Source organism: Canis lupus, chromosome 17, assembly GCF_003254725.2.
Source record: "Canis lupus dingo isolate Sandy chromosome 17, ASM325472v2, whole genome shotgun sequence".
NCBI lineage: Eukaryota > Metazoa > Chordata > Mammalia > Carnivora > Canidae > Canis > Canis lupus.
Genome location: NC_064259.1, coordinates 19,834,719 through 19,859,232, shown reverse-complemented (window position 1 = coordinate 19,859,232; position 24,514 = coordinate 19,834,719). Strand labels below are relative to the sequence as shown.

General features: G+C 36.5%; 1 protein-coding gene across 17 annotated transcripts in view; it reads left to right on the top strand.

Moving 5' to 3' along the window:
- Positions 1-24,514, top strand: part of DTNB (dystrobrevin beta) — a 244,793-nt gene that overhangs the window by 52,879 nt on the left and 167,400 nt on the right. For all 17 annotated transcript variants that reach the window (XM_035700347.2, XM_049095321.1, XM_049095322.1 and 14 more), the window contains exons 5-6: positions 5,200-5,285; positions 15,891-16,045. In XM_035700347.2, the coding sequence (XP_035556240.1) occupies positions 5,200-5,285; positions 15,891-16,045 (241 nt within the window). The remainder of the gene's footprint in view (positions 1-5,199; positions 5,286-15,890; positions 16,046-24,514) is intronic.

The following is a 24,514-nucleotide window of genomic DNA, read 5'->3' as shown; positions in this document are numbered from 1 at the left end:
AGAAGAGTTATCACTTTTTCTCTTTGAAGGAAGAACATGAGATTTGGAGCCAGAAAGTTATACAATCACAATATGATTAATTCTCTTTAATCTTTTATTATGTCCTTTGATTTATCATTACTTACAAAGTAAAAGCTAAAGTCTTAGTATTGCTTTCAAAGTTCTGTGTTGGTAGTTCTCAGCTCTGGATGCATATTAAAATAACATGAGAATTTTTTAAAAAATACCAAGCACAGTGTGGTGTTTAGGTATCTGAATTTTGGTGTCCACGTTCATGAGGGATACCGAGTTATCTTTTGTCGTAATGGGTTATTGTTTTTGGTATCAAAATTATGCAGGTCTCATAAAAGAATTGGGAAGCGTTTCTCCTTTTTTTATTCCCTCAAAGAGTTAATATAGAAATGCAATTATTTCTTCTTTAAATGTTTAGAATCCGGGGCAGCCCTGGTGGCACAGCGGTTTAGTGCCGCCTGCAGCTCAGGATGTGATCCTGGAGACCCGGGATTGAGTCCCACATCGGGCTTCTTGCATGGAGCCTGCTTCTCCCTCTGCCTGTGTCTCTGCCTCTCTCTCTCTCTCTGTGTTTCTCATGAATAAATAAATTAATTAATTAAAAAAAATAAATGTTTAGAATTCACCAAGATATCTCTCTGCATGAATTTTCGTTTTTGGAGGCTTAAAAATTAGATTTAGTTTCTGTGTTTGAACACAGAAACTAAACTATGGGCCTCTTGAAGTTACCTGTTTCTTGTTGCATGAGCTCTAATGATTGGTGTTTTTCAAGGAGTGATTTGTGTCTGTCCAGTTCATTTAAGTTGTTGAATTTATGGACTTTATAATATTTCCTATTTCTGTCATATTTGTAGAATGCATGGTTGATAACTTTTCTTTCATTCTTGATATTGGTAATTTCTGTCTTCTCTCTCTTTTTCTTAGCTTGGCTAGAGATTTATCAATATTATTGATCTATTCAAAGAACCAGCTTTTGGTTTTATTAATTTTTCTCGATTTTTTCTGTTTTTAATTTCATTGATTTCTGTTCTTAAGCATATATTTTTTTTTCCTTTTGCTTGTTTTGGGTTTGGTTTGCTGTTCTTTTTCTAGTGTCTTAATATTATTGACTCGAGAACTGTCTTTTCTAGCATAAGCATATTTAATACTTATAAAGTGAAAAGTGCCCAGACTGCCATGCTTTCCTTTGATTGCCTTCTTTCTACTCTGGACACAACCAATGTTATTTTTTTCAACATCCTTTCACAGAATGCTATATAGCATTACAGCAATTATTTTGTTCCATGCTTTGACCCCCCCCTTTTTTAAATTTAGTAATCTATCTTGGATATAATTTTTTATCTTTCACATATTATTTTTTATTCTTTTTATGAAGCATAAAGAGCCAGTCTTCTACTAATGGACATTTAAGGATAGGCCTGGGTCTTGGTATTTTTAGTATTTTTTTCTTTTTATGCATTTTTAAAAAAGATTTATTTATTTATGATAGACATAGAGAAAGAGAGAGAGCGGCAGAGACACAGGAGGAGCTAGAAGCAGGCTCCATGCCGGGAGCCCATCGTGGACTCGATCCCCGGACTCCAGGATCACGCCCGGGCCAACAGCAGGCGCTAAACCGCTGAGCCACCCACGGATCCCCCTTTTTATGCATTTTATGAAAATTTTTATTCATGCAGTTTATATGTCTTAAATGTCTTTTAACCTGTGGGTTTCCCTTCACTTTTTTTTTTTTTTTAAAGATTTTATTGATTTATTTGAGAGAGAGAGCACAAGCGGTGGGGAGAGGCAGAGAGAGAAGGAGAAGCAGACTCCCCACTGAGCAGGGAACCTGATGTGGGACTCGATCCCAGGACCCTGGGATCATGACCTGAACTGAAGGCAGATGCTTAACTGACTGAGCCACCCAGGCACCTCAGAAAGATTTTATGCATGCTGTTTATATATCTTAAATATCTTTTAACCTGTGTGTTTCCCTTCATTTTTCACCTTAAACCCTTAGCCTTGTCCAGTCATGGTAACCCTCACTTTCCCAGGATTCATTTTCTAAACAATTTTTATTGAGAATTAGAAAATGCTGACAGAAATATACCTAAAATGAAGTACAGTGTCATGAATCACAGTGAAGCAGATGCCCCATGTGGATACTCTGGCAGCCGAGGGACAGAGTAGAGTGAGCACCCAGGAGCCCCTTGTGTGGTGTGTCTGTGTCACCCCTTCCCCTTCTCCCAAAGGTAATCAGTATCCTGATTTTTATGGAAACCTCTTCTTTTTTTTTTTTTAATATTTCATTTATTTATTCATAAACACAGAGAGAGAGGCAGAGACACAGGCAGAGGGAGAGAGAGAAGCAGGCTCCATGCAGGGAGCCCGACGTGGGACTCGATCCCGAGTCTCCAGGATCACACCCCAGGCTGCAGGCGGCGCCAAACCGCTGCGCCACCGGGGCTGCCCATGGAAACCTCTTCTAAGATTAATTTTTACTTTCCCCTGGACAGTCTCACATCATGAAATCAGTGTCTGCAAAAAACATTTGAGCACGTTCACCTTAAAAAATGTTAGTAGCTGTGCATCCAGGCTTCATCTGCTTTTCGTGAGCACTTTCTCTTTGTTCTTGCTCTGCTGATCGTCAGGCATGCCGCCTCACACTCTGGACTGCAGGAATGTTCTCTCTTGTTGCTTCATCTTTCTGGGCCACTTCACTTCAGGATGGAAGCTGTATCCATCAGGGTTCTTAGCTGTAAGCAATAGAAAGCACCTCTGGCTAATCTGTTAAAAGAATATGCATGACCCACAGACTCTGAGAAGATTGGGAAGGTGGGCTTGATGAGCACACTGCCATGAAAAAGAATTTCAAAATTGTGTCACAAAACTGGTCTCATGAAGACACCTCCTCCACCTCTGTGGGGCACAGATATTGCTGCTTGTGTTCCCTCTACCACTGCCGCTGGGCTGTGGACATGATGTAGGAATCTCTGTCTCTGCTGCCTCAGGAAGCTGAAGATAACTCCTCCTGGTGTGGCTATCCTTGCAGTGGACTCTTTGGAGTCCCTGTTTTTAAAAACTAATAGTTTTCTGTTTGGTCTAGAGTGGGTGCATCTTGTTGGCAGAGCTTGTGGCATTGTGCCCATGTCTTAGTGTTGAAGAAAAATGGGAAAACAAATAGGTGAGGTTTTCTTTTTTCCCTTCTTCGTGCTTTGGCAATGGGATATGTATTTGTGTCATAAAAGAGGGCATGCTTGGGACACCTGGGTAGGTAGCTCAGTAGTTGAGTATCTGCCTTTGGCTCAAGGCGTGATCTTGGGTCTGGGGATGGAGTCCCGCTTCAGGCTCCCCATAGGTAATCTGCTTTTCCCTCTGTCTATGTTTCTGCCTCTATCTGTGTGTCTCTCATGAATAAATAAATAAAATCTTAAAAAAAGAGAGAGAGAGAGCATGCTTAAAAGTGTAGTTGGCATTTAGATGGTTGGTGACAAAAAGACATGTCACTGTAAAAGTTCTCTATCAGTCTTAGAAATCCATTCCTTTTAATAGTTGATGTTCTTTATAGCTATTTAATGTTGTTTATACAGTGCAGTAAGTATTTGACATAGACATACTCCTTATATGGCCAGGTGCTATTAAGATGTGGAGCAGTGTCTATATTTCTGAAGAACTATATATTTAAAAAAACCCATCTTGGAGCACCTGGCTGGGTCAATTGGTAGAGCATGTGACTCTTGATCTCTGGGTTGTGAGTTTGAGCCCCATATTGGGTGTAGAGATTACTTAAAAATAAAATCCTTAAAAGATAAAAATAAAAAAACCCATCCTAATTTTAGCTAATTGCATGGATTCCTGTTTTTTTCTTATGAATAAACTTAATGAGGGGTAGTAATTGAAAATCAGACTGTAACAAGTATTAGTATTTCCTGGAGATCTTTTCACTGAGAACCTTTGGGCTTATAGACCATTTGCCTTTTCCAGGTGTGATCTTACTGTTTACAAGTTTTGGAAAATGGGAGACACTGTTAGGATCCCATCAGTAAAGATAAATAGGATGACACTTGCTTTTCAAAACCAAGATGACATAGTTCTCATTATTTTAGATAAAAGATATTTTACTCTTACTATGAAACTTTATATGCACAAGCTTTATTATCTATCTATCTATCTATCTATCTATCTATCATCTATCTATTTTTAAAGATTTTATTTATTTATTCATGAGAGACACAGAGAGAGGCAGAGACATAGGCAGAAGAAGAAGCAGGCTCTCTGCGGGGGAGGGTGGGGGGTGGGGGGCAATGAGGGACTCCGTCCCAGGACTCCAGGATCACACCATGAGCCGAAGGCAGATGCTCAACCACCGAGCTACCCAACTGTCCCTGGGTAGGGACAAGCACAAGCTTTATAAAATGAACACAAAAGCCCATTGTTTGTTTGCATGTGATGACTTCAAAAACTGGCTAGTGAAGTTTTCATCTGCTGTGAAACCAGGGCATGGCAAGTGGATGGAGCAGTGGGCATGTGTGTCAGAGGGGCTTGCTGACATTGCCTTGGCTCTGCAGGTGGTGTGCAGTGTTATTTTGGATAATTCATGTATGTTCTATATTTCATCTTTCCAGTCGCTATAAAAGAATATTACTACCCTTTCCCCTTCACTTTTCTTACAGTGGTGGTATGGGAAGATCAGAGATAGATACAATCAAACTTCTTAGAACAAATACACAGTAACATAAGCTTGTCACAGTGAAAACAAAAAAGAATGTAATATAAAATTTTTATAGCACTGTGTACCCTGTAGGTTTAGTACATAACAAGAAACTGTCGTTATCACAATGGGAAGACACATTTCTGAATTATTCAAACCAGGTGGTGCCTCAGTTTTGAATACTAAAAACAACTCAGCTGTGAATTTCATGGGCTAAATTGATAGGAAATTTACTGCTGGTTCATCCATTTGACCTCTGTGTACATAGCCAATAGAAATTTCTTTACAGAATGTAAAGGTCCTTTCCAAATAATTCAGGTAGTTTTAATACTATCTACCTAACATACATGCGGCCTTAATTCTACAAAGGAAAAAAAAATCCAAGGTAATATTATAGCATATAAAGGTAGTTTACTAATTGATTGATATTTACTGATACCTTTGATTGGTTTTGTTATTCCATATAGCAATTGTTTCTAATATAATTTATTTTGCAGTGAGGGCCGAGGCAAGTTGACCGTATTTTCAGTTAAAGCTATGTTAGCAACCATGTGTGGTGGAAAAATGCTGGACAAATTGAGATGTAAGTACTTTCATATTATTTAAGAGATTGTATTTTCAAATCAGGACTTTTGAACAGTTTTAATGTTTTCAGAATTTTGGATGATGCTATATTGAACTTTTTTATTTTTACTACACATCACTTCGTAGCAACTGGCTCAGAGTATGTAAGTTATGCCACCTACTGTTGAGATGGAAAAACTGATTGAATTAATTTGTTTAGATTTCTTTTTTTTTTTTTAATAAAGTAACAAAACTGAAGAGATTCAGAACGGTAATGTTGACCTTAAAAAGCCTTTTAAAAATGTTTTTCATATTATCAAAAATTTTGCTTGTAGATGATTATGTTGAGTGTATTTAGTTAGAAAATAAATTTGATTATTTTTACCAGTTTTGGTCAAAATTAGTCCTTTTTAAAATAATTCTCCATCAGGTGATATTTTTGTGATTAAACTTTTCCTTAGTAGCTTAGAGTTAAGCTCAGTTATTTAGAAATTTAGAGCCTGTTTTTTTGTTTGTTCAGTTATTTTTCCTAAATTTTTTCTTATTGTTGGCCATTTTGGCATTTTACTGTTGCCAAGATTAAAGACATTAAGATTAAATGACATCAGAGGAGGTAAAAAGTTATTTAAATTTTTTTGTTTATGGTTTTCATTTATTCATTCATTAGATACTAACTGCCTAAGGTATATGCCAAGGCATACCTTAAGCATTGTGCTAAGTGCTTTACATATATTTTCTCACTGAATGCTTAAAATTTCTTTGAGCAGCAGGTGGTATTTTCTCCATTTTATAGATGAGTTAACTGAGGGGACGAAGCTAGGATTTCAGCTCAGGCTGTCTAGCTTCATAGCCCTGTTCTAAGCTATTTTGTTGTAGTCTATATACTAATCCTATAATGGGCGGCACATATGTGATGGATACAGTACACTGATCAGAGTGCCATGCTTCAAGTAAGAAACTCTGGCAGGTTTCAGGGAGGTGAGGTTGAAGTTGTGGGTTTTAATGAAGTGTTGAGATACCCTGTGAACTACTTTGTTGAAGAAACTGGGTCATCTGTCCTCTAGCATTTCTCATGGACTAGAGTTTGATGATTGCATCCCCATGATGTTCTTCTGTGTCCTACTGTGTCCTACATTTTTTTGTTTTAATTGAAAGATAGAGAGACTTGGTCAGGTTTAAGCATAATCTTTTGGGCAAAGTGACTTGAGGGGTGCATTTATTTTCTGTGATTTTTCTTACCTGTTACCATGACATTGAAAGTTGGAAACCTGGATGACTCACCGGATAGAGATATAACTATTCTAAAGAAAGGTCTTAGATAATATGTTTGGTCAACTGTTATCTGGTTTATCTTCATTTCAAAATCAGCTGCAATGTAAAACAGTTTTAAGAAATATTCTTCTGAGTGTTTTTCACATGGTATCTCAAAATACTATTTGTTTAGACTGAAATTTCTTAGTATTTTCTTAATTCTACATGGTGTTTTTCTGAGGAAGATAATGTAATATGGATGAAATTATATTTCATTCAAACACAAAGAAAAAGTTGGAATTTTATCTGTTTTTAATGATGGTGACCTAAGTTAAAGACTATGCATTGCCATCTTTATTAGTACTGGAGAAAGTGGCTGAAAAACAGAAAATTGATGATCAAAACCGCATTGTAGGAAACTCTGGAGTCTGTAAGTTTCTATGATTAAATCTGCTACATTTAGATAGAGCAGGGACCTGGCACATAGTAAGTGCCAAAATTTTGCCAAATATCAATTGTTGATTGAGTATTACAATGACTGCAATTCTCTGTTAGTGAAAAAGTGCGAATTTTAGTATTATGTGAAGTGTGGAAGGGAACCAGGTGATGGCAGAGTTGTTTTGCTTTGTTTTGTTTTGTTTAACGTTGCTTTTGAACTTGTTGGAGGAACACAAGTGACCAGTATTCAAGAGGCACAAAGTATGTGTGCCCGGGCCAACATGTCAGTTTGCTCAGAATGCCAGCTCACTGCACATCAGATATGGATTGATGAGATACCAGCCATGCTAGGTCACTAATCACCATGTTTATATCATGCAGATAGATTTAAAATATGGTTTCCTTATCTTCTTCATGTTCAAAATTATAGTTTTCTTTACCATCAATAGCTCTTGTTTCATTATTTTTATGGTACTAAATTATTGTGGCTCGAAAATGAGATATTTAACATAAGTAAAATTTTCAGATATTGAAGCCTATCTCCACTTCTTAATTTTAATCATCCAGAATGGAAACCAGTTTACATGTGGGCTGTCCGTCTTGTTTTATAGAGTTCACTGGTTATAATTTACATATTTTTCATAGCTCAGGGATGTCATCCTCTGATGCATTTGGGGCTCATTGTGAGGCTCTGTCTGGGTTGTTTGTCCCTTCTGATGTGTTTAGATGATGACTGCTTTCTCAGTTCTTGAGCTTTTTGTTGGTGGTGGTGCAGTGGTGATGGTGTGCACGTCCCCTTTATCACTGATAAATGTGATGGGATTATCTGAGTATCAGTCTCTACAAATCTCTTTGCTTCTAATTTACATTTAATGTAGAGAAAAAATAAGGAAACTTCTGAGCATTCATCTAAGGTATGAATGTAAGTAATGACTGGAGGTTTTGTAGTGTGATTGGCAATTTGGCTGCTGTAGGAATCCTTTTCTCCCTAGCTTTCCAGGGCCCAGCTGTGTCCTGCTTAGTTGAGATGGCTGAATAGTAGTGTAGACAAAAGTGAGCTAGAACGCTGTATGGTAACATCCAGTGACAGTTGACTGTTCACTTTCTTCTCTCTGCTTGCTCCACTGTTACTCCATCCTCCTGCTGCTAACTGCATTTTCTGCTGTTACCTCTGTTAACATCTCTTTAAATGAGGCTTTCCAATTTATGGAATACAACTTAGTGTTTCTACTTTCCTTCCTTTTATTTGGCTCTTTCTGCATTTTACCTTTTTTAAAAATTTTTTTTATTTTTATCTTTTTTTAAGATTTTATTTATTTATTCATGAGAGACACACACAGAGAGGCAGAGACATGGGCAAAGGGAGAAGCAGGCTCCCTGTGTGGAGCCTGATGCGGAACTCGATCCCAGGACCCCAGGATGACAATGTGATGCTCAACCACTGAGCCACCCAGGTGCCCCTTCTGCCTTTTACCTTTTTTAAAAAAATTAATTAATTTATTTATTCATTATACATATATATATATATAGAGAGAGTATATATATATAGAGGGGGGGGGCGGCAGAGACACAGGAGGGAGAAGCAGACTCCATGCTGGAAGCCCAATGTGGGACTCGATTTCAGGACCCCAGGATCACGCCCTGGGCCAAAGGCAGGTGCCAAACCACTGAGCCACCCAGGGATCCCTGCCTTTTACCTTTTATTTTAGATTTTTTTTTCCTGAAATTTTCTTCCCTACCCCTTTTTGATTTGATATATTTTGTTTGCTTGTTTTAGGGTCAAGATAGCATTTAGAGCTACTTAACCAATATTTGTACTTTTAGCTTGAAACATTTTTTTTTAAGATTTTATTTATTTATTCATGAGAGACACAGAGAGAGAGGCAGAGACATAGGCAGAGAGAGAATCAGGCTCCTTGCAGGGAGCATGATGTGGGACTCGATCCCTGGACCCCAGGATCCTGACCTGAGCCAAAGGCAGACATTCAACTGCTGATGACATTTCATTTATTTATTTATTTATTTATTTATTTATTTATTTATTTATTTTATTTTATTTTATTTTATTTTATTTTATTTTATTTTTTTTTTTGACATTTCATCTCTAGCTTGAAACATTTCTTGATTAGGTTTTTCAGATTTCTCTTATAAAAGTTTCTGTCCCTAGGTAGCACTCATTTGTAGAAAGAGTTCACTGTTGTGGCCATTTAGGGACTATATCCTAGATTCACAGTTAACCTAGGGTCTGATTCCAAATACCAACGATTTATAATTAGAATACAGACTTTAATTATAAGGATGATCAAAACTCAGTAATGTCAAAAACCCTACAAATAACTCAGAGAACAAAATTTATAGACTGTAAAGCCCATTATTTATGATTTGTCATTTAATTTATGTGATTTATTTACTTTAATTCTGCTATTCATTTTCCAAGAAACTTAGTCTCTCCTTCAGAACTCGTCTGTCTTGCATTAAAAGATAGGAGCAGAATCATATAGTTTATTTCTAAATTCTTTAAAAACCTGGTGCTACCATTTTGAAGGACAGTCTAAAAGTATGTATCAGGAAGGCTGTAAGAATATCTGTATCTGTTGACTCAGTCTATTTCTTGAGTTTACCCTGAGGAATTAATCAGAGTGCACCCTAAATTTCATGTATGTTCGGGTTTTTTTAAAGATTAAAAAAAATTATTCATGAGAGATACAGAGAGAGAGGCAGAGACACAGAAAAGGGGAGGAAAAGCAGGCTCCATGCAGAGAGCCCGATGCAGGACTTCCTGGACTCTGGGATCACGCCCTGAGTGAAAGGCAGACGCTCAACCACTGAGCCACCCAGGTGTCCCTTCATGTATATTTGTTATGACATTTTTATAATATGCAAAAACTTGAGACAGCTTTAGTGTCCAAAACCCAGAGCTTATAGTTCGGAATACCCACATGATTGAATATAATGTCCTCAAAGATGTTTCAGATCAAAATGCATCAATGTGATTTGGTTTTAGACAACAACTTGTTATGCACATAGAAAAAGTATACCAAAATGATAACCGGTATTTTTTCTGGGTTATAGCATAAGAATGTTTTTGTAATAATAATGATTTATATTACTTTCATTTTTGCATGTTTCTGACAGACCACACTTTGAGTAGCTGGAGAAAAGATGATCTGAGGTGCTGTTTTTGCCCAGAACTGGCAGCTCTCACTGACATTTCAATTGCTTGCTTCTTTGCTTTTGTGCTAGCAGACTGTAGAGGAAGCTGTCTTTTGCAGTTATAATTAAACAGATTCACCTGTTCAAAGTTTAGCCTCCTCTGCAATGGTCTTTTAACTGCCTGTCACTGCAGAGTTACCCTGGCTTCTTTATGCTAATCATCCCTTCTAGTCATTAGACAGACAAGACTATTTAATATGAATGAGTGATGTCCACATTTGCATTTCTCATATGACCAAAATGTTCTAGAACTGGAAGCAAGTAAGAGATAAGTCCTAAATCAGTATTTTATCATAAGAAGAAAAAGAAAAACAAACAAAACCAAGGGAGGCCTTGAAACTTGTCTGAAGCAGTTCCTGGCTGAGTCAGCTCTCGAGAGACCCAAAACGTGCTAACTCCCATCCTCCAGCCTCCCTCTGGGTTAATGAATGATGTAGGAATATTCATGAGTTTGGGAATAAAATATTCACTTGGATTTGGTTACATATAGGTATTTCTAAACATGCAGATGTATATACATGTTTTTGAGGGTTAGATTACTTAGTTGATAGAAAGATGATAGGTGATGAGAGTCAGTTACCTGGGAAAGCTAACATATAAAAGAAAATGGTATTCTGTTTATAGACTTTATTGTAGACAACCGTATTATCTTGCAAAAAGTGTGTGACTGGTTATGTGGGGAGAAGAAAAGAATGGATAGATGCAATGAGTAAAACCAGGCTCATTATCACCAGAAAAAGAAAAAAAATGGAAACATATGTGATGATGGTAAAATAGTAGCATTATTTTGCCATTGCACAGAGGACAGAATATTTTTTAAAGTGTGTATACATAAGCATTTAGGGACTCAGTTGTGGGTTTTTCACAAGGGAGAAAGCCTACATTTTTATCTGGAAACCACTAATGGGGAATTAGCATACCTTCTTTCAGAGGTATATAAGTAGAAAGAGAATTACTGAGGAAATTAACCAGTGTTCTGGGGAATAATTTAGACCCTTAATGCCTGAAGGGTTGAGGGCTTTAATTAGAGGATTAGTTTAATTTTTATTAAATTTTATTGTCTTTTATTTATTTCTTTGATGAGATCTTTTTATTTGTAGATAGTAAATCACATATTCATTGTTATACTTCATTTAAGATTTTAAAAATTAATAATTTTATACCGTTTTTCTTATGGATAAAAGAAGCCTAATCTCTAAAAAAAAATACTGTTGTAAACTAGTAACTCAGGAAATAATAAATAATTTCACTATGGCTTCAGTTTGGGGATCTAACAGTATTTCTCTTATTAAATCAAACAAAGAAACATGTTTCTGCTTGTTCTCTTGTAATTGTATTATGATCCTATTAAGTTATAGTTTCTTTTTTAATGAATCTTTAAAAAATATAACTCTGAATATATTATAGGACATGTTAACCAAGTGTAAAAGAAAAGAATACTTTTTTGAGGAGATGTTAGTCATTTTATGATCCAGTCACTCCCTTTCATTACTGAATGAGTCAGGTGTAGATTTGTCAGTGCAGGTATATACATTGGTGTTTTTGGGATTGTGAAACTGTGGATATGTGTATTTATGTACTTGGTAGCATCAGTTTCCCATCTTGAATATTTACACCATTTAGTTAGTGGGTATAGTGTAATAACTTGCCAGTTTATCACTTACGAATACATTGAGTGGCAACAAAAAACTTCACTAACGGTAGCTAAAACACATTGAGATTTATTTTTCTCATGTTAAAATGAGTCCAAAGGCTGGTAAGTCAGTTGGTGTAGTGACTTAAGGATGTCATCAGAGACTCAAGTTCCATCCTCTTCTGCTCTGCCATGTGGCTTTCCTCCTTCTGACCTTGTGATTGCTGGATAGGCCTTGCATTCTCTTTCCAAGCAGAAAGAAGAAAGCAGTGCCTCTCTCAGGAAAACAGAAGCATTCCCAGAAACCCACTTAGGGTTACATTGTGCAAAAGAAATTGGGAAGTTATTTATTTTTATTTATTTTTGGGGGGGGGGAAGTTATTTTTTTAAGTGGAGCACATCGCCATTCTCAACACAGGGCTCAGCTGGGGAGCAAGCAGGGGAAGATAGATACTGAGTGTAGGCACCTCTCCACACACTGACTCTTTGTTTTCATTCAGGTTATTTTCCTCATTATAAGAATAGCACCCAGCTATCTAAAAATGAAGTCACTATGCGCTCCCCTCCTTAAGGGCATCCGTTTTTCACATTATTGGTACCATCTTCAAAGCTCTGTATCTGCAGTCTTGAGCTATAGCCCAATTCTCAGGTTCTCACTGCCTGCAGGAGTGTTTTACCTGGACATTTGCTGCTTGGTTCAAATATACTTATGTGCAAAGCTAAGTCTTTTTATCTTTAGTTTGTTTTTTTTTTTTTTTTTTTCAGTCAGGATTGTCTGCATTTTACCATATTAGGAGTTTAGAATAATCCTAACTTCTTAAATTCCTTTATTCCAGAATCCAGCCAGCCATCAGTTGTAGTTTCCTTCACTGAAATGTCTTGGAGGTGACCCCCTCCCCCCACCCACTGTCATTGCTGAAGTTCAAACACTCACCACCTCATTTGTACATCATCCACAAGGTTTACCAGCTGACTTCTCCAATCCTGTTCTTCCTCTTTTATCATTCTGGGGTCACTAACAGTCAAATTTTATTAAAACTTAGTTTTCTTTTTTTTTTTTAAACTTAGTTTTCTTAAATATTTTCCCCCTATATAGAGTTTTTAAAACAAATTTAAAGTGCTTTCCTCTTTTAGAGACTTCTTTCTTTTTTTAAAAATTTTTATTTATTTATGATAGTCACAGAGAGAGAGAGAGACAGAGACACAGGCAGAGGGAGAAGCAGGCTCCATGCACCGGGAGCCTGACATGGGACTCGATCCCGGGTCTCCAGGATCGCGCCCTGGGCCAAAGGCAGGCGCCAAACCGCTGCGCCACCCAGGGATCCCCTAGAGATTTCTTTCATACTAGATACTTATTCTGTCTTTATTTCTCAATCTAAATTGTCTTTCTTGTTGAAGAATTCACTCCTCAGTATACTGTCTCCCGCTTATCTGCTAACAATTACAAGTGGTCATGGAGAGTTTCCTCCTCTTCCCTGATTGTGTCCCCAGCCCCCACCTCCAGCATGTTTCCATTCTCATCATTCCAAGTTCTACCTTTTAAGGCCTACCTTCTAAATTATTTTCTTTTAGAACTTTCTTTGACAGTTCCTTCCTATGTGTTTTTGTATCTGTTCTAAACTACATTTTGAAGAAGCTATGTGGTATAATGAGATTTCTTTGGAGCCAGAGAAGTATAACTTTAAATCTTAGCTACACAGCAACTTTTTAGCCTTAAGCAAGTTAACCTTTCTAATCTAGTTCCCTTTTCTTTGAAATTTAAATAATTATGTGTACACACATATACCTTTTTGTGAGTGTAAAATGAAGTAACATTTAGTAATATATGTTAGTACTTAGTATTAGGAATTGTTGCTTGAAAACAAAAACCCAGGATAATAGTATCTTGAAATTGAAGTTTATTTTTCTCTTACATAAAAGAAGTCCAGGGTTAGGAAGTGTCCAGGGCTGATAAGGTAGTTCATCTGGGACCCAGGCTTTCTCTGCTTTTGTTTTCTTTCATCTCCTAGAGCCTAATTTCTATATCAAAATTATAATTACCTAAAAAAAAAAACCACGAAAAACCCCAAAATTATAATTAGTTCAAGGTGGCTGCTGGAGCTCTAGCTATCATAACTACATTTCAGATAGCAAAAGGAGGAAGAGCATGAGGAGGGAAAGGAGGCCTGCTTTTCAGCTTAGCTTTCTTTAACTAGCCTTCCTGGAAGTCCTTCAAACCCCTGCTAATGATAGTCTCATTGGCTGGCACTTAGTCACATGACCACCACTTGCTAAAAGGAGGCTGTAAATTTTAATCTCTCAGTTGTTGGTACACTGTTGCACAAAATAGAATGAATATTCTATTACTAAGAAACAAGGAGATAATTAACGTTGAGTGGCTACAGGCAGCCTCAGCCATAGTTACTTGTGGTAACCCTGTGGTGCTTGACAAATAGGCTTAACAAGTATCTTTATGTCTCTCTATTATTTCTGTTCTACTTAGTGTCAACTTAGCACTTTATTCTTCTTTGCTTCAAATATATCTTACTTTTTCAGGTACATTGAAAGTTTCTAAGTGGACAAAGACTGTATATCATAATTCTTTGTTGTGTTTCACAACACCTAACAGAATGCTTGGCACTTGGACCATGTAGTAGGAATTTAGTATGTATTTGTTAATTGATTTTATTTTTTACTAGGACCATAGTTTTTTTTGCCTCTCATTGAATCTCCCCACCCATCATGAGTATTTAGTACTTATTCTTCAACTACAAAGTAGCAGCTGTCTAGAGAGGATGTACTTGAGATTTTCATTTCTTTGATAATTTCCTGCTTTCTCTTGCCTAAAAAGTTAGTCTGTGGAGTTGATATTCTAACACTTTATCTTTCTTGGGTTAATGTATTTAAAATGGATTTGTTATATACCTAGTGCTTCAAGATAAATACTTCAAATTAAACCTAAGGAATAATGCATATTTGTTTGTAGTATATATCAATTACGTATATATCTCTAATATACTTATTCATTATGCATATATAGAATAAGACTTCAAAATGCCACTTTTAGCAAGGCCTCAGGAAATGATTTTTCTGTGCATATTTAATTCACTCATTTGTAAGGAAACTCAATAGTTTGAAAAAAAGCTTAGGTCACATTTCTTTGTCACACTGATTTTGAGTTGCTAGTGATTTTTCTTTTTCTCCCCAACCATGGATGAGAAGACAGGAAGAACTAACTGGAGAGAGGAGACTCTTTCCAAGAAGATAAAGAAATAGTATTACTAGAAAGTTCTTTCCCATCTGCTTGAGTCAGACTTTATGGTAAAAATAAGATGTTACGGAATCAAAGTATCTTGGGATAGAAGAGTTTATAGGAATTCTTTTTATTCCATTTTGGTACTCACTGAATGGGGTATTTTTTTTTTTTTAAGATTTTATCTATTTATTTATTTGAGAGAGAGAACAAGTTGGGGGAGGGACAGAGGGAGAAGCAGGCTCCCTGCTGATCAGGGAGCTAGACATGGGGCTTGATCCCAGGACCCTGGGATCATGACCTGAGGTGAAGGCAGAAACTTAACCAACTGAACCACCCAGGCATCCCTGAATGGAATATTTTAAACATGCTTTATGCTTCTTTCACAGGTATACATTACATTATTAGCATATGAATATACAAATATGATACAATTTCATACCCCCTTTAACCAGTATGCTAATATATTCACCCAAACATGCATATGTCTTATATAAACACATATAAATGCTAAGAGAGAAAAGTTATGCTGCTACAAATTCTTCTTAGAACAAAGTTAGCTATAAATAAAAAAGAGTTATATATCATTCATTACACTCAAAGAGTAGGAAGTAGACTTATATGAGTGGTTATTTGGTTTGATGTTTAGATATATATTAAGTGGGTGGGAGATAGGGGCTTGGACAGTAAAGTAACTATACAATGTTAATAAGAATATATATTAACGAAAAATTATAATAGCTTTATGATACTTTTTAATTGATACTTTTTGACTGGTGTACAAATGACAGAGTCATTTATTTATGAAAAGTTGATATTTCTTTCTAGTTTGACTTTATTTGGTTTTGTTCTCATAGATGTTTTCTCCCAGATGTCAGATTCCAATGGCTTAATGATATTTAGCAAGTTTGACCAGTTTCTGAAGGAAGTTCTGAAGCTCCCAACAGCTGTTTTTGAAGGGCCGTCTTTTGGTTACACAGAACACTCAGTCCGCACCTGTTTTCCCCAGCAGGTAAGAACAGTTTTGTAAAATCTAGGACTAGGAGAGCGCTCATTTATCCCTCTACCTTTTACAGATTTCACCAGGTTGCTTGTAGTCTAGGGACATAAAGGGGGCGGGGGGGAGACTGAAGAGGGTGGATAAAAAATTTACCTGAGAATTTTGGTTTGGGGGAGAGGGGAGTCTTTTCTGAAAAGTGATAACATAAAATATTTTAAATTACTAACATTTTAAAGAAAAATGTTTGAGATGAAATGTTTATATTATTGCTGCTGGACATTTATTACTCTCCTGAATGAGATCTTTAAACTGTGAGACATAGGCATTTTGGCATAAAACTCTACAATACTGGACCATTTTTTCCTGAGCACCAAAGATTCCCAGCTGCCAGCTCAGAATCCCTCAAGGGCACACTGCCGTTTTCATATGAAGGAAAGACAGATTGGGTTTCCTCTTTATTTGTATGTCCTTCTGCAATCCTGCCCTTGAGGTTGAATGTGTGAATTCCTGAGATCTTAACTGGGCCTCAAATGACTCAGAGCACAGTGGATGCTGACTGTAGCTTCATTTATTCAGGGAGACATGAGATAAAAGGCACTTCATGCTAAACTTAGAAAGTTAGGGAAAGTGGGAAATTAAGAAAAAGTCTGTCTTTAAACTAATGAGTAAGAGAATAAGTAGGATATTGACATAGTCTGAAAGTATCTCTCCATAAGATATTTATTAATTATAAAAGGAAATATAGTAACCTTAAAAAGTTACTATGTTATAGTAGAGAAACCTCTTAGATCCACATTAACCAAGTGATCAAAGACCCTATCACCAGTAAAGGGGACACACTGATGTCCCTGCCAATCAGGAGGCAACACAGGAGGATGCACTGAGAAGCACCCAGTACCACTGCTTTGGTACATGGGCCAGAAAAGCACAACCTAAGTCTCATTTTCCTTTTTTCCTCTCCATTTTTTTTTAAAGATTTTATTTATTTATTCATGAGAGACACACACAGAGAGAGAGGCAGAGGCACAAGTAGAGGGAGAAGCAGGCTGCATTCAGGGAGCCCGACATGGCACTCGATCCCAGGTCTCCAGGATCATGCCCTGGGCTGAAGGTGGCGCTAAACCACTGAGCCACCTGCGCTGCCCTCCCCTCCATTTTTTGTTTGATTTTATTTTTTACAGTTTTGTTGAGATGTAATTGACATACAACTTTTTTTTTTTAATTATTGGTATTCACTTCAGAAACTTGAATCCACAGATATAAGCAGTATATTACCAGAAAGTTACAAGTAAACACAGATTATACATGCAAATTTCTGTTCACAAAAGTCACATGTGCAGGTATATGAATTAGAAGCGTGCATCTAGGGCACTGAGGTGGCACTTGCCGGGATGAGCACTGGGTGTTATTCTGTATGTTGGCAAATTGAACACCAATAAAAAATAAATTTATTATTAAAAAAAAACGTGCATCTAGATTATGGCCAAACTGTTTTTAAAATGCAGAAATGTAAAATTACATCTTGAAATATGAAAAGATGATCTACACACTTCAAAAATCAAATGTTGCTTATACCAGATGTATGACAGCTACAGGATTCAAGTGACAAGCAATAAGATCTCAAGAAATGAATACTGCTCAAAGAGAACGGGAATATTTTTACATTTCACTGAAAATACATTGACTACTAGAATACAAAATCTAGCAGGAAGGGGGAAAAATTACAAAAATCTAAAGCCATTTGGCCATTTAGAGTTAAGAATTCATATTTATCTGAATTTAGGGGAAAAAATTACAAAAGTCTAAAGCCGATTACTTAGTATTTCTTATTACCTAAACAACAGCATGACATTAAAAGAAAACTGGGATCCCTGGGTGGCGCAGCGGTTTAGCGCCTGCCTTTGGCCCAGGGTGCGATCTTGGAGACCCGGGATCGAATCCCACGTCAGGCTCCCGGTGCATGGAGCCTGCTTCTCCCTCTGCCTATGTCTCTGCCTCTCTCTCTCTCTCTCTCTCTCTGTGTGTGACTATCATAAATAAATAAAAATTAAAAAAAAATAAAATAAAATAAAAGAAAACTGCACCTGCTTTTTAATTGCCAATCTCATATTAGTGAAAATCTCCAAATAAAAAGCAACCAAAAAAGCTTCAAACTCCAAATGAAAAGTCTGCAAGGCTCAGATTAAAATGTGGAATGTTTCAGATGAAAGTAATGAAAATACAGTTGGTTTTGTTCTTTATTGAATGGAATCAAAAGTATAAGGTGTACAACGTAATGACTTGGTGTTTGTATATATTGCAAAACAATTATCCACAATAAATTTACTTAACATCTATTTGGCCTGAGTCTCATCTTGAGGAAACATCTGACAAGTCCAAATGAAAGGATTTCTACAAAGTAACTAGCTTGTACACTTTATAAATGTCAATGTCATGAAAGACAAAAAAAAAAAAAAAAAAAAGACTGAGCTGTTCTACATTACATGAGTCTAAAGAGAGAAACATTCAATGCAGTTTACAATCTAGGTTTTTCTTTTGTTATGAAGGACATTATTGGGACATTTGAAAAATTCTGGATAAATTTTGTAGACTAGATAATAGTATTTTGTCAATAAATGTTAATTTACTGATTTTGATACTTGTATTAAGTTATGTAAGAAATATCCTTGTTTTAAGAAATATGATCTGAGGTATTTAAGGGCAGAAGGGTATCTCTTCTGCAGTGTTAGCATTTAAGGAATCTGGGTAAATGGGAATTTTTTTGGTAATCTTACAGTCATTCTATAATAATAGAAATAATTCTAAAATTACTTACAAATAAGTTAAAATATAGAAAGAACAAATCTAAAGGTTTGAGAACTGAAAGTACATTGTAAACTAGATCCTCCCACCTGTAATATTTTGATTCACAAGAGCCAAAAACAAATACACATATATTTCTTTTTACATTTAGAGTTAAGAATTCATATTTATCTGAATTCAGACTTTCAAACATATTTTATTATTTGTTTAGAGATTACTCATTGGCTTTGACACCGAACGTGGTGCCTATAATACTGGTGAATTATTTTCACCAAGTTCTGAGATGTTCTTCCCAAATCTGTATGCACTTGGGCTAATTGTTTTTGTAGAAATTTGTCTCTATACATAATTTATTTTTTCTCCGTGTAAATGACAATACCAGCTTTTAGCATATTAAACATAGCTGTGTGCTTCAATTTATTCTAATAAAGTACAGTTTGCATCTTCCCATCCCATATATTCATTTTTATTTTTATTTTTTAAAGATTTTATTTATTCATTCATGAGAGACACAGAGAGAGGCAGAGACAGGGACAGAGGGAGGAGGCCCCCTGTGGGGAGCATGATGTAGGACTCAATCCCAGGACCCTGGGATCACAACTTGAGCCAAAGGCAAACGCTCAATCACTGAGCCACCCAGGTGCCGCCCTCCCTGCCCCCCAACCCAGTATATTTATTATTTATTCATTCATTCATTATTTTATTTATTCATTCGTGAGAGACACACAGAGCCAGAGACACAGGCAGAGGGAAAAGTAGGCTCCATACAGGGAGCCCCATGTGGGACTTGATCTCCGGATCAGGATCATGTCTTGAGCCAAAGGCAGACGCTTAACCGCTGAGCCACCCATCTGTCCCATATATTCATTTTTAAATAATCTGAGCTGTCCATAGGTATCTTAGTACAGGATACCCTGCAGGTATTAAAATGCCCAGAAGCAATGTAAGTGAGGATGAGTATGAAAAAGAAACTGCAAATATTTTTCATTTAGAACTCATCTCACTTTTGCTGCTTTAGTAGTACCATTTCATCAAATGATTGCCCCCAAAATACTCTGGGGTAATCATGTATGTGATGTACATGTTGCTTTTCACACAAGATACTTGCTGGAGGTCAGGCTAAAACTTGATCAAGTTTTGGAATGCTATTATTAAGTGTCAGAATAGGGAAGGGAATTTATACAAAGAAGTGTCCGTAAAGAACAACATCTGATCAGTGATTAATTATGTGGGGTGCTAAATCCAAAGTAACCCTTGATCTAATTGTAATGTGACTAATATGACACTTTGGTATTGGAGCAGAAGTTTAAAATATTGAAGAATATACAGAAACTTCCAACTGTTAATCCTAAGAATGCTATCTAGAATTCTCCAGATTACTATATGCCTTTATTGTGAAGCCTTTGAACTGACTGTTGCTTCTTATATACTTCAGATTCCTATAAAAACTCAGTCTGTGTTTTGATATGTGCCAAATTTGGAAAAGTCAGAGAAGCTTATCTCAATCTAGAGGAAACTTACATTTTCCTTGGTCTGTAAAGATGACAAAAGAAAAAAGACCCTCACAAGAAAAAGAAACTACTGATAGAATGACCCCAAAAAAAGAGACTGGAAAAAGTTTCATGCAGCAAGAGTTAAATCCGATGATTTTTGGGTTCCTTTTTGAAATGGTCTTTTTCCATATGGATTGTTTTACTATGTGTGTGTTTTTTTAATGCAAATTCACTCTTAGACCCTCAGATGGAGAGAGAACAGTGTCAGCGTAAAGTGGAAATTGCACTGTTGAATCACATGCAGTTTTCCCCAGCTTATTAATATTCTCGGCTGAACAAAGAAGTGATCACAGAATGTACGTCTCTTTTAAGAAAGAAGTGGAAATCTTGCAGAAGTATCTTTCTTTAGTGAAAGAACTGGCTAGTTTGGAGAATTCACGAACTGCTTCACTTTCTACGGTGTTAATGGGGTAAAACTGTAGCTACAGATTCAAGAGATGTGAAGACATCTTCTGTCCCCCTACACCCGTGCTACAAAAATTGATTGATAGGGTTAGCTATCCCTTGGATCCAGTATTTAGTTTTGATAAAACTAATCTGTTTTGGGGCACCTGGGTGGCTCTATCAGTTGAGTGTCTGCTCAGGTCATGATGCTGGGGTCCTGGGATTGAGTCCAGCATCAGGCTCCCCACTGGAAGCCTGCTTCTTCCTCTGCTTGTGTCTCTGCCTCTTTCTGTGTGTCTCTCATGAATAAATAAATAAAATCTTAAAACAAAACAAAACAAAAAACTAATTTGTCTTGAAAGTAGTATGCCCTTATGAAGAAGTAAAAATGTGTCTCTGGATTTAAGACCAAAAGGTATCATCTGGTAGTGACTTTGGTTGGCAGTGCCTATGGAGATTTAATTGTACTGATAGTGGTGTTGATATTGTTTTGTTTGTCCTCTGTTTATAAGGCTGCATAGGTTCTTAGGTTTGTGCCAATCCTGTTTTTCTCATATACTTTGTTATTTTTAAGTCCACAGTTTTGAGGTATGTGCAATTTTTCCAATAATGTATGTGTTGAATTACAGGAGAAATGCTTGAATTTTTTTTAATGACATGAAGAAAGTTACATATTTGTTTATTTTAATACAGCTTTAATTCTTTTTTAAAAAACAATTTTTCAAACTAACCCAATATAAGAGATGTTGGACTTATGTAGTTTTAAAAACACAACAAAGGGGCACCTCAGTGGCTGAGTTGGTTAAGCATCTGCCTTCGGCTCACGTCATGATCCGGGGTCCTAGGACTGAGCCCCACATTGGGCTCCCTGCTCAGTGGAGAGCCTGCTTCTCCCTCTCCCTCTGCTCCTCCCCACCGCTTGTGCTCTCTCTCTTTCTCAAATAAGTAAAATCTTTAAAAAAAAACAACTCAACAAAATTAAAAGCATTTATAAGTTTATTCAGCAGAACACATCTACTGGAATAGCTAAAATTCAGACTACACCAAATGTTGTTGAAGATTTGGAGCAGCAGAACTCTCATACAAACCACTTTGAAAGAGGCTCTGTTGGTTTCCTATAAACCCTTACAAATACCTACCCATGATCTGGCAGTTTGACTCTTGAGTTTTTTTCCCACATGAAATAAAAGCTTATGTCCAAAAAAAGATTTACAAGGATGCCTTTATGAGCGTCAGAAGCATTTGAAATGTTTGTAATAAACCACTGGAGTAAAGTTAATTCAAGAAATAGTATGTCTGGAATTTTCTTCCAATTAATCCAGACTGAAGGAAGAGTAAAGGCATAAATTAAAATTAGTTGTATGTTGAGAATTGTTGAAGCTGGATGACAAGAATATTATATAATTCTATTTTGGTATATTTTAAATTAATAGAAAAATTAATCCTAGCTGTAAATTTGTGATCATGATTATTGTCTGAATAAAGCACAGTATTAACAGCACCTCAAGTCTAACATTTTGGGGAGTAGACCAAATTTATTGATTCTTCAGTGGTTATTTATTTACTTATTTATTGATTGTTAAAATTTTTATTTACTTATTTGAGAGACAGAGCATGTGAGGTGGAGGGAGAAGCAGTGGGAGGGAGTGAGGGGGAGAGAATCTCAAGCAGACTCTGAGGAGAGTGGAGCCTGATTTAGACCTCGAGTCACAACCCTGAGATCATGACCTGAGCTGAAACCAAGAGTTGGATTCCTAATGGACTAAGCCACCCAGGTGCCCCTGATTCTTCAGTGGTCATACACTAACAAACTGACTTTAGAGACTTAAAAAAGTTTTTATAAACAAGCAGTGCATAGCAATATGTTAAATTTCTCTGCATTTTTTCTAAACTTCAGTGTTTGAGTATGAGTTCTGTTTCTCCTTAAAAAGGTGATTGCTATTTGTTGTATTATTTATTTTTTAGGTTTGTATTGACTTTAGTTTGAAGTGTTCAGTCCACCCTGCAGAGGATTTCATTTTTTAATTGTTTTTTAAATGTGTGAATTTTTTTTTTTTTTTTTTTGAGAGAGAGGTAGAGGGGCAGAGGGAGAGAGTGAATCTTAATGGGCATGGGGCTCTATCTCACTGACCCTGAGATCATGACCTGAGCCAAAATCAAGAGTCAGATGCTTAACTGACTGAGCCACCCAGGCAACCCTCACCCTGCAGAGGATTTTAAATTTGATGTCTATCTGTATGGAAGACTGAATAAGTAGAGCAGGGGAGAGAAGGATGAAAGAGGGAGATGGGGAAGTAGAGGCATTCTTTCACTCAGTGTGGCAGGATTCTCCTTGATTCACAGGGAGGTAGGAAGTGGGTAGCTATGAGATTACATTATCACCAGTGGATTTTTCAGAATAACAACAGGATTTCTCATGCCTGGAGATGTCTCTGATTCTATTTCGACCAGCGTATCTTTTGCTGTATGCCAAAGTGACTTTTCTTCCCACTTTATCTTTGAAGTGAGATGTTTTCTGGACGTTCTGACCTAGTTTTCCTGGACATTGAATAAAGTTTGGTAAGAATTGCCTGGCACATGTATATGTGTATTTCATAGGAATTCTAATTAAGCAGATTTTACAGTGTCCAGCAGCGGTCCTTTATTACTGTGATCTAGTTGGGTTATTACCATGTTTCATTGATTTGAAGACATTCAAATCACACCTTCGCATCTCTGATATAGAGATACTTCATATAGCTAATGGCATGTTACAATTGCAGTTGGCCAGGCAGTAGTTATGATGGGTTGTCTTTCCTTGCACATGTGTGAACTTGGTCATAGCACTTCCTGTTGTTGCTTCAGCTGAATTATGCCTGTGTTTGGTCCTGCATGTGTTGTCATTTCAAATGATATTGGTTTGCACTGACATGCCAATAACCCCTGAACTTCTCTCTCTTCAACAGAGGCCCTCATATTTCATATCCCAGCTAAAATAGCCCTTTTTCTTTGATGCCCTGAATCTTTCAATGTAGGATTAATTGTTCCTCTTCTCATTCCCATGGCATGTTATATCTAGCTCCCTTATATCCTGAAGGGATGCACCTTGATCTTCAACTTTATATCCCTGTGACTAATGATGTTTGGAAAATGAGTGATGCTTACTAGTGATTTGTTAGATTAAATGATTTAAATCAAATATGGCATGAGAGAGTATCTTTGGCTTGCATTCTAACTGAAAGTTTGAATCTCATGGATGTACCTGCAATCTTGTTTTCATTGGCTTTTTATTCCATGATTCTCTCAAATGAAACAATCTTTGCAATGAGGAAAATAGAGTATTTTAGAAATTCTGAAGTCTCCCCATCTTTTAGCTGTATTAAATAAAAACATCTCTAAAAAAATAGCACAGCAACATTATATTGTTGTGTCATTACAAAGTACTTTAATTTCAAAATAAATCTGCGATATGGACAAATCAGTGTCTAATAATAATCAGAAGGCTGACCCATAGCACTGGTCCTATAACCAGTTAATGTATGTTTGCCCTGTTCAGGCAAAATATTTTTAACTCTGCACAAAAGTTTATATAAACATGTTTTTAATCTGGAAGATTTTTTAAAAATGTTTTCAAGTTTGTTAACTATATGTCATACATGGTTTATTGTTTACCAAGTGAGTTAAGGCAATGGATAAGAAATACATGTTGTCCATAAGGAAACAAGAAGTTGTAATGGAAATGATGAGGTTGGAAATTGCACCT